Below are 11,702 nucleotides of genomic sequence, written 5' to 3'. Positions count from 1 at the left end.
GGGTAGGGGGGCGGGGGTGTGGGTGGGGTTGACCTCCGCCCCAAAAATCGGTTTTCAGCAAACAATTTATCAGAATTGTGTCTGAACATGCTGCGCTATCATTTTGTTCCCACTGTGTTTGAAAGGACTTTCACACAGGAAATAATGTAATTCATACTGAACCGCTATAGCCATTATTTTGGTGATTGTAATGTTGTTGTGCATGTTTGTGTGTGTTTGTATGTGTAAAGGTCATTTCGTAGCAATGGTTCTTTTCAGTTGGATTGTTAGTTGGTTTTGAAAACGGTCGAGAAGGCACACACATCATGTACACTGAATCTGTCCAGAGCGATGAGAGAACAGTTTGTTCGGTATTGACCACAACCTCGATGAAGGTTCTCAAAATCAGGAAAATTGCAGCTTCATCTTTTATGGTTTCTCTGAACAGCGATGCCCGGAGATCAATCTGCAACAGCAGCCTCAGACGTGGCCGAACTGTACGTCATTCACATGTCACCAGTGTGAAAGGGGTTAAATGCATTCTGGATGCTAGCATCAGCAAAATAACCTGCACCTGCCACATTAATGACAGTTTGATGGAGCTGGAACTCACGCAGAAATACCTTCATTCAAACAGCACTCAGCTTCAGATAAGAGTCTCTGCTGGCAGTGTCTTCTAGTTGTCATCTTGGACAGTAAGAGGAAGACAAAGAATATGCTACAGTGTGTAGAGCTGTATAGATGACATTGGGTTTTTCTCCAGTTTATAACAGATGCTTTAGCTGAACCACAGAGTGTGGCTCACTGGGGAGCAGCTGGAGCACTGTAAATCTTAGCAGCACCAGCAGCTAAGAGAGCTGTGGCCACATGGTTCACCCAACCCCACTGCTCCTCGGGGGATCTGAAGTACAGTAACCCCCACACAATGACCCGATGTTCATCAAGTGTGATGGACAGATAAACGCTTGTACGTCTGTGACTAAAGATAACAATACTGGTGTTAAACGCAGATAGCAGATAAGCAAACATTGTTAAATTCCATGTTTGGTCTGACAAACAGGTTAATTTTTTAAAATCCTGTTTTGCCACTATTCCATGACACATGAAGACTGTGTAATCAGATTGACAACATGACATTGGACAACTTGTCTAGGGGGCTTTATCTGGAAGACGTGACTGGTCCTGTCAGGCTTTGTCAGGCCACCAGCTGTGGGGGCCTGGCTGACATCCAGTGTGACACCACCCGTGGTGTTTTGTCATCTCTGCTCCCTGACCAGAGAAAGTAAATGTGGCGGACAGGTATTTTCACAACACATGATGCTCAAAATTGCAAGTGGTGGCTGTGAGAAAGGAGCCCAGCAATTTGAGATTGAGGCTGCTTACGTTTTTTTTATTACTTATTTATTTATTTTTATGTTTGATGAGGTTGGCCAGTTAGCTGATGAAAACCGCACTGGGTTTGAGATGTGACCAAAATCTTAACTCAAATTTCATCTCTAGTGCTGACAGCCTGCACGCCCATAACAGCATCAAGCAGAACAGCAGCTTGTTTATCTTCCCCTTTAGTAAAAGCAAAAGTCTAAATACTTGAGACTTGAGATCTGTTGTGTTGCTGTAAGCAAAATTCCTGTATTATTAGAAACAGAAAATGCACCACTGTTTGAGAAAAATGTGCTGGATAAAGGATATTGTGTGCTAATCCGATTCATCTCCAAAGGAATCTCCTGCCCAATGGGAAAACGTCCTCGGCCTGATAAGAGACTCACACAGGAGCCACACAGTGATAAACATGCTTGGATGTCACGAGTCAGAAAATTACCTCTAATTAAAAAGCAAGCTCATAAAAAGAAACGTTGCATTGTGCTGTCACAGTAATTTGGAAGATTTTTTTTTTTTTTTTGTCTAACGGGCACTGTGTGTATGTGTGTGTTGGTGTTAACTGTGGTGATTAACACTTGATTCTGACATTTAAATATTCTTCAGGCTACTTGGGGCCAGCTGCTTTCTGAAAAAAGCCCTGGTGCTCGGTGCAAACTAGAATCAGGCTGACAGTTCATAATGCTGCTTTCCACTCTGCTGTTTCTGGTCGGTACACTTCCCCAGCAGAGAGGGCACTTGAGGTCAGTTTGTAAATCCTTTTCTTTCCTTCGCCACGCCACACCGGGGTAGGAATAAGCCACTTCTGCCTAAATCCATATCAAAAGTGCTTCCGTTTTCACTTTTCCATCAGCAGCTGGAAACAGACTCTCTGTACAGTAACAGAGGAGGCGACCGGCAGATTTTGTCACTCGTGTTTTATTATTAATGTACTGTATGTTCTGTGTGTTTTTGTGCTCATCCCAGACTCTTGAAATAGGTTCTGTTAGAGAAGTGAAGAGATTAAACCTGCCGAGAGTCTCATCATCCACGCCTGTCACCGGTTTCATTCATAAACACAATATCCGCAAATCCAATAGTGACCCAGGGACATAATCACTCTGCTTCTTCATGGGGCTGCCTTCTCTTTCTTTTCCTCACTCTGTTTTAATTCTACTCCATTTTGCCTCAACTCTCTTTCTCGCTCCATTTCTGTTTTCTTTGGATTATTATTAATACAGTTCAAGTAAAGTTCCATAGTCATAGTTGATGTTTTGTGTGCGGTTTTGTCACATTTCTGTGTGCACACCCGGGAGCTGCCAACCTATTTCTGCCGGACGGATTGCTTTGATAATCCGAATTTTTTTTTTTTTTTTTCTGTCATAGTGGTAGCTGGGAGATATTTTGAGTGAATTCCACAACACTCCAACACAGTCACAGGCACACACACACACACACACACACACACACCATACACGTCTTTTCATTCATGAAGGGCTCATCTTTATTCACGACCTCCAGATTTGTCGGCACAGTTACTGATCGCTGAATCATGTGAGAGCATTACAGAATTAATGAAGAGGGAAAATCCACACAAGTGTGTTTTCTTAGAAGCAAAGAACAGTTGCAGAGGTTATACACTGACGGCTCTGTTTTAAAGGCGCAAAGACCAACTTCAAACACAAGGTCATGTTGGCAAGGTGACTGAATATGTATCCATGTATATCAGCAAAGTGTTCCATCCATAGACTTTAAATAAAGATGGATCTGCTCATCACAGAAGCTATACGGAGCGGTTTTGAAGCTCAGAGCGGGCTGCTCCACCATCGCCATCTTGGCAGTGCCTTCTCACTCCACCTAACTCCCAGCTAACCATAAAAATGTGCAACGAGTTGGGCCGTGTGAAGCCGAGACGTTGTGCATGCCAGTTTGTGGTAACCATACACTCACCCACCTGTCAATCAAAGCAGCACATCCTCAATTATGCATAACTCTAAGCCTTAAGTTATATAAAGATTAACCCCCATATAGTTGTCATGAAGGAGGAAATTTGCTATAGAGACCAAAACATAATAAAATAAACATGTTTATTTCTGCTGTAAAGTTGGGCATTTTAACATGACAGTTTATAGGGATTGACTCACCTTTGGAGTCAGCCTCAAGTGGCCATTTGAGGAACTGCAGATAGGAACTTTGGATAGCTATAGAGGAAGTCGTTCATATTCCCTAAAGCATTTGCTATAGTTGTATTAAACCTGCAGTTTTGTTGTGTTTCTCAAGATGTCCTTCAGTTAAAAAGCATGTCTGATTTAAAAAAAACAAACAAAACACACAGTGTTACCTTTCACTGCTGTTTTGGAATTGCTGTGTATTTCTGCCAAGCATTTAGTTTGAGCCTACTTGCACAAAATTAATAGCTGAATGAGGTTGCATTAAAAACGGATCTGCTTTTCAGCATAAAAGACCCATTTTCCAGTAAAACTATAAACACCTCGCCTTGTGCTGCCTCAATGTATTTTGTAAGTGCCATCATGCCTTTATGCTGCCTCTTTCGTGTCGCGCAGAGCACTGGGCGTGAAAATACCAAAGTAACAAAGTACATTTCAAGGTCAGGAAAATACCCACGTCTTATAGCAAAAGCTTTCACCAGTCTTGTTGCTGCCGTTCATAATTTGAATTCATAGTAGAGAAAGGTATTTGACTACTTTATATATGGAATGTAATTATAATCAACATTTACATATTCTTGACATATTGAAATGTATTCATATTCCTGGGGTGGTTTTTCACACATTATCATACATTAAAATGAGCGTTTTGCAGTATGTTCTGCCATTGGCGCCGTAGTAAAGGACCTTACGTACTTTTTCTGCACAATCACGCTGACCTCGGTAACTTCCCCTGACAAGGTATGCAGTTAGACTTGACTTTTGACCGTGGGTAATGAAATGCCTAGTTCATTAGTGCAGTCAGGACAAAAGGCCACAGCGTGTCGATGCTGTCATATTCAGACTTGCTCTTCCTGCTGCTAACCTGCAGCACATTATATCTTACACAGTGCCTCAGACTTTTCCAGGGGTTTAGTGGGTGGTGAAGCTCCAAAATGACTGTACAGTTTACCAGCTGCTCAAAATCAGAAATTAAACACCCACATTCTCCATACTGTTTAAGTATTATCAGAGCCTGTTTCTTCCTTTTCCGAGAAAGAGACATCAAATTCACACTTCGTGTTCATCAGTGTAACAGCCTGTAAGAGTTGGTAGACAGCTGTCTGCACAGACTGCCTGTAGGCCGATGTCTTTAAAGGATCATCCATTCTACTGGAATTACACCAAAACTCCAGAAATAATAATAGCTAGCTTCTCATATATACACAGTGGTGAGAAAAGTACCTTTGAAATTTATGTATAATTCTGTCTTAAAATGTTGACAGATCTTCATCTAAGTTACAATAATGAACAAACAAGATTGATTTGAATTAATAATAACTTACTTTTTCCACCACCACTATGAACGTTTAATGGGTGTGTTTGATAAAGACACCAGGTAAATCCAAGGGCTCCACATATTTATTCTTGCCACTGGAGGGACTGTGAGAATTCAGAGATAGAGGCGTAACATAACGGCCGAACGATATGCAAAAAAAATCATATTGTGATTATTTTGGGAGATTGCAATCGCAATGTGACTTTTTGTTGGGGCTTGTATCAAACAAATATGTTTCCTAAATCAGGAGACTATGATTTGTGGCCGGAGCATCTCTGTAGCACCACAATGCTTCCTTCATGTTGTGACACATTTTACCTTCATCAAACAATTGCACCTCCTGTGATTTGGATGTTGCACTTGGCCATACGGTGATTTCGATATGTCGATTAATTGTTCAGCCTTATTCCAGGGAAAATCTAGGGAAGGATACGAAACAACCTATATGTTGAGATTTCACATGAAAATAGACCATGGTTCAACGATTAATTTGCTTTTCTGTGTAAAAACATCCAATACAAGTTATCTCAAGGCTGATGTGTTCTGAATGTGACAGGAAGCCTCTTACCAGACTGAACGACTGGGCAGTAAGGGCGTCGGTCAGAGAGGTGACAAAGATTCAAAGAACCACTGGCAGAACTAAAGTTTTGCTGAGATAGCACATTTTGAATGACAGCAGTTAGAGCAGCTTTTGCTGGGCAACATGTCAGAATACTGAAAGACATCACTGCTCCGGAAACAGTATGACTCCCAGAGCAAGACACTGCTCTGAAACAAGGGATAATATAACTCTGTAACTCTCAGCTGTAATGCGCAGCAGTCTGGAGGAAACAGACAGTTAACAACATCCCTGCTGTAATATAAAGCGTGAAGGTGGCAGTCTCTTGCTGTGGGTGCTCTTCTCAGTGCAGAGGGACAGGGGAACCTGTGAGGGTGGAGGAAAGATACATGCAGCCAAATGTGAAGCCGTATGTTATGGACAGTTTATGTTCCCGCACGAGGGATATGCACCGACCTCAGTCGGGAGAGACTGTTTATGAATCCAGAGTCCCACTGATGAAACGCAGATCAGCTGTTGGCATAGACTTACTTTGGGCTAATACCCAATTACAGTGGAATAACTGTATAATTGGTCAGCCCTCTGGTTATGTTGATGTCTGTGTGGGAGACAGAAGTGCAGGAGGCGCTGGTTGGAGTAAATAACATACACAGTGTTTAGTGAGTGGAGATGTTTCAATCTGATTTGATTGGATAATATGAAGCAAGAAGGAGTTTCCTCTTCTTGCCTGATTTGATTTAAAAGAAGAGGCAACTAAATTGTGAATGGAGAAGAGCCAAGAAGGTGGAGCTTAAATGATTAGATTAGAAGTTGTCAATGAACGAGTAGAAGCAAGAGATTTAAGAATATAAAATAGTCTGCCTGGCTGCACTTACGCTAAGCTCCATATTAAATCACAGCCCTTCCATATCACTGCAGTGGCTGCAGGACAAGGAAGTGACAGTCCTTATATGACCCAGTAAAAGCCAGGTCTTAAATCCCTTTGGAAAATCTGTGGAAAGACCACAGTATAGCCGCTCACAGACGATTCACTTTCAGCTCGACTGAGCCAGAGTGACTGTGCTCTGAAAAATGGGACGTAAATCCTAATTCAGATGGTCCGGGCTGATAGAGAAGCAGGTGTCATTACCGATATATATGATGGTTAAAAACTGATATTGATGTGATGCCAGTATTTCATTCGCATCATGTCAGAAAAACAATTCTAAAATCTGAAAATCTCAGTTTTCAGATTATGTTGCAACAATACACAATGTGAGGAAAAGTCAGTGTGGCCGGATACAGTCTAAATGCACCGCATATCTTTTTATCTTGCCGCTCTGTGTCAAAATTCATTGCGAGCTACAGAGGTGAAAAAGCTCAGACGGGCTTTACTTGTACCAAAATCCTAACAGAAAGTGTTTGAAAGTGGGGGATTGCAGAAACAGGAAAAAAAGGGGACACAGCACACAGGCCATATCTCTCCTCAAGCCAAATGAAAACTCTGAGGGATGCGTCAATCACAAGACTAGTCACAGTGACGGAGACAGTGAGTGAGAGAGTCCAACAGCCAAAAGAGCCAGCTGCCTGTAGGCCCTTCAAAACATGACCTTGTCAAGGTCAAGGCTGTTCATACTGAGCGACTTGACTCTAAAACCTTGTAACAGGGTTGTTACAGTCAAGAACGGACGAGGGAGGGAGCGGGAGCCCCTTAAACGTGACTGTTTGCACATTGTCTCAGCAGCATCTCCAAACATGAGAAGCATGTTTCTCTTTTGACAGCATGAGGCTTCACTAGCTGCAGCCAGCCATCACCCTCACCCCCACACGTACAGACTTGTAACTCCTTACAGACTTACCCTAACCTTAACCGCTACATCCCTAACCTCAAGCTTTACCAATAACCAAAACATTCAGTGGTTGACCTTGAGGGGACTAACTGTTTAACCACAAATGGGCAACTCCTCATAATGTGATTAAAATAAGTTCACACACCCTGTGAGGACCTTTATTGACATTCCTTCACTCTTAATCTGCACTAATCATTTTTCTTTTATATTAACAACTGATCAACTAATCATTAGTAATGACACAGTGACAATGATCACCCGACTGCAGCTCACAGAGGAGCATTTAGCTGCAGATATTTACCAGAGCTGTGGCTGCAGAGTGAATATGAGACCTACATTAATCAGGTGGACGAAAACGCTGCTTTATGTCTGCTGGATGTGTAAATAAACAACTGCTTACTGACATCTATGTGAGCCACAACAACCTTATGAGGCGGTGATATGTCAGTGTTGTGTTTACATCTTGTTTTGTTGCTCCCAGGTGGCCAAAATAAAGCTGCAGCTTGCTGCTTCTACCACCTCTACAATTACAGTGAGGGCCAAAAGTCTAAGAGGTGCCAGAATCCAACACTTCTGAACCTTAACCTAAATCTAATTCTAACTGGGCCCTTAAAACCAAAGGTATCCTGTGGAGTTTTTGGCCTCTAGTGGCAATATGCAGCAGTGGTTTGATGATGTCGCTTTGTATCCTGTATCTTGCCACACAAACTGATGCACATGTACGAGCATGAGCGCATGGGAAACAAGAAAAGCCTCACAGGGTTTGTTGTTTAATCGTCAGTCGCCCTTGGGAACGCACATTTTGGAGACAAATGTTCTTACTTTCCAGTAAGCATATCCTTACTCCCTAAAGTCCTCACAAAGATAAATGTCACACGCACACACACACACACACACACACACACACATATACATATATATATATATTCAGTAAAGCTCTCAAGCAGTCACGGGATCTTGTGACAACAGCAGGTGCACCTAATTCCATATAGAGGGCAGCTGAATGACAGATATAAAAGGACAAAACTTAATTAATAGCTGCATGTGATCCTCGGCAGTAGAATGGTTGGTATGTTCTATGGGAGATAACAGACCACCGGGCTGATCAGCTGTGTACTTGGGGCGAGACCGACAGGTCTGCCAGGGGGTCATGGCAGACATGAAATTGCCTCTTGCACTGGAGTGATTGTGGAGATATACGATGCGCTTAGTTCCCGTCTGACATGCAGTAAATGCATCATATCAGCTGTGACAGGGTGTTGTCACATTGAGGAAAGTGAATCCGGGCTTGTCATTAGACCTTGTAATATGGTGCTTACTACTATAAATGCAACACGTTCCACTGATACACAAGTGACAGCTGTGAAAATGCTGTGAGGCTGCATGTTAGGATCCTGCGGTACCTGTAATGAAAGGCCGCTCAACAGTAAATGATGCTAAAATGCATAATTAAGGAAAACTGGAGACACAAAGCGGTGCCTTCATTGCACATTCATCCCACAGAGCGTAACAAGATATCTGCTCTTTAGCCTGTTTGAAGTACGTCATGCGTTGCACTTGAGAGAGGGTGAAGATCACAGCCGCTGACTCTCGCCTCTCCGCGTGCCACAGTGTGTTCTCCGACAGGTCATGTATAATTTTCCCATCAGTTTGGGGACAAAGAATGCACTTGTGTGCCCTTGATTACCGCCCCGCCTGTAGATCATGTTCGCCTGGCACGCACAATGTGGAGTCCTTGCCGGCAATTAGGAAAATGCATTATTTAGCGACAGGGACCCCCTCCTCCCTTTCATTATTCACCAACATCAAAAGGTGACAGTTGAAAGCAAGTTGAAGTTCACACACGCCAAATCAACCGGGGGAAACTCCCAAACATGTTTACGCATTCACACAAGTACACACACACACACACACACACACACACACACACACACACAGACACACACACAATGCTAAACTTGCAGATGCATTCCCTCTCAGCATCCAGCCTTGAGGCCCTTTCCCTGCGGCTTATGTAACGAAGTAGCAACAAAAACAAACTGAGGTCTCTAAAGGACTGCGCTGGTGTTTTTGCATGTTTTAGCATATTTACAAATCGGGTACTCTTAAAATTACTGCCAACCATTTTCCAAAACATGGCATAGCTCTTTTGGATTTTCAAAAGGATTATCCATCCTGCCAGGCAGCTTTTGCATTTCTTTTAAATTTAAAGAACTTTGATTTAGATCGTCACACAGAACACCTTCAGGGTGATAGTTTTGTATGTGTTAAAGAATAAAATTGAAATGGTTCCTTCATAAATCTCCTTGGGGACTAGAGATGTTTACAGAGTTTTTTTTCTATGATGTTCATGATTTGTTCTCTGTACGCTGATATTTGTTCTATAATTTTTCCATCACTATAACTCTCTCCACATTGGAACAAATGGCTGGCAGAGAAGTGGGGGAAGAGTCAATATGCCAAAACAAGCAAATCAGTGGTTCAGTCCTTTTTTCAGGCAGATACCTCCACAATGTTTCTGAATGAATAATTTGACAGTGTCTCTCTTTATCTTGCTCATTTGGATGCTCTGCTTCTGTTGTCAGTGACTCATGCGTCCTTCCTTGTCTCTCCTCTGGTTGTGTGTCGTCTGTAGGGAACATCTTCGTGGTGAGCCTGGCAGTGGCAGACCTTGTGGTGGCCATCTACCCGTACCCTCTGGTCCTCACCTCCATCTTCCACAATGGCTGGAACCTGGGTTACGTCCACTGCCAGATCAGCGGCTTCCTCATGGGCGTCAGCGTCATCGGCTCCATCTTCAACATCACCGGCATCGCCATCAACCGATACTGTTATATCTGCCACAGCCTCAAGTATGATAAACTGTACAGTGACAAAAACTCCGTCTGCTATGTGATGCTCATCTGGGCGCTGACTGTGGTGGCCATCGTGCCCAACCTCTTCGTGGGTTCGCTTCAGTACGACCCGCGGGTTTACTCCTGCACCTTCGAACAGTCAGCCAGCTCGGCGTACACTATCGCAGTGGTTTTCTTTCACTTTATTTTACCCATCATGATTGTCACCTACTGCTACCTGCGCATCTGGATACTGGTCATACAGGTGAGGAGACGGGTCAAACCAGACAATCGGCCCAAGCTAACGCCGCACGACGTTAGAAACTTTGTCACCATGTTTGTGGTGTTTGTGCTCTTCGCCGTTTGCTGGGCGCCGCTCAACTTCATCGGCCTGGCCGTAGCGATCAAACCGGAGGTAGTGATCCCCCTCATCCCCGAGTGGTTATTCGTGGCCAGCTACTTCATGGCCTACTTCAACAGCTGCCTTAATGCCATCGTGTACGGTGTGCTGAACCAGAACTTCCGCCGCGAGTACAAGCGCATTGTAGTGTCGGTGTGCACGGCGCGCATCTTCTTCCAGGACAGCTCAAATGACGCGGGGGAGAGGCTCAAGAGTAAACCGTCCCCGCTCATGACGAACAATAACCAGGTCAAGGTGGACTCTGTCTGATCCAGAACACAGAGGGATACTGAGAGCACGTGAACAGATTTGCTGTGACTGACAAAGGAAAAAAAAAGAAAAAAGAAAGATGAGCAGGAAAAATACCAAATATAATTATACAACAGCTTCTATCCTCTAGGCTGTCCACACATGTCATACGGTGCTATCTGACCTCTGAACAATCACAGTAAGAACAGGGGTGCATATTATCTTTGTCTTTTATCAAGCACTTTTGTTTGACTCTGCAGTATCTGTAGTACAGTAAATATATGATGTTGGTTTTGTTTTTATGTTTACAGTGATGATATAAATGTATCATGCATCATATAAGTATTTATTTTGTATGAAATGTCATGTAGATGTATAGTAAGATATATCAGGTTCCAGTAAAGTGAAGACAAAATTTCAAGGCCAATAAAAAGAAAAAAAAAAAAGAAAAAGAAGAAAAAAAAGAAGCAATTTCTACAGAAATGGTGGTTGAAAATATAACCAGAAGTTTATAAATGAAGTTAATCAATTTTAGTAACCTCATTTGTGACACTGTAACACTGAGTGCAAGCAATGTGTGTTGCTGCTGTCTTTATTATGCCCTGCAATACCGTCCCTTTCATTAGGTGGAATATATATTTTAGTAAATAACAAAAATCTCTCTCTCTCTCTCTCTCTCTCTCTCTCTCTCTCTCTCTCTCTCTCTTCGCCACCTTGTGAGCTCATTATACTGTATGCATGGATATCAGGAATTGTTCATATGCAAAATAAAATCTGATATTGATGGAGGATCTTGCTTCAGTCCTGTGTTCAGTTCATTCAGTATCACTCACAAAATGCAAGTTTATTGCGATTCTTTTTTTTTTTTTTTTTTTTTGGCCATCATCATTCTCTTGGGACACAACCACACTAAAGAGCAGTCCGAGCAGTCGGATGATCAGACTGGCTTGTTGGTTAATCAGCAGTTTAACCAGATTATCTAAACCAGATTATCTGGAGGTTAAACTGCT

The 11,702-nt window shown here is 42.7% G+C and overlaps 1 protein-coding gene across 1 annotated transcript in view; it reads left to right on the top strand.

The window, feature by feature from the left end:
* Positions 1-11,481, top strand: part of mtnr1aa (melatonin receptor 1A a) — a 31,848-nt gene extending 20,367 nt beyond the window's left edge. The window contains exon 2 of the mRNA XM_023417359.2: positions 9,845-11,481. Coding sequence (XP_023273127.1) covers positions 9,845-10,713 — 869 coding nt within the window. The 3' untranslated portion in view covers positions 10,714-11,481. The remainder of the gene's footprint in view (positions 1-9,844) is intronic.
* The last annotated feature ends 221 nt before the right edge of the window (positions 11,482-11,702 follow it).

Source organism: Seriola lalandi, unplaced genomic scaffold, assembly GCF_002814215.2.
Source record: "Seriola lalandi dorsalis isolate HSWRI2012SDOR001 ecotype SW California unplaced genomic scaffold, Sedor1 jcf7180002054574, whole genome shotgun sequence".
In the NCBI taxonomy this organism is placed as follows: Eukaryota; Metazoa; Chordata; class Actinopteri; order Carangiformes; family Carangidae; genus Seriola; species Seriola lalandi.
The sequence above is the reverse complement of the archived record's forward strand: the minus strand, read 5'-3'. Positions and strand labels throughout refer to the sequence as shown.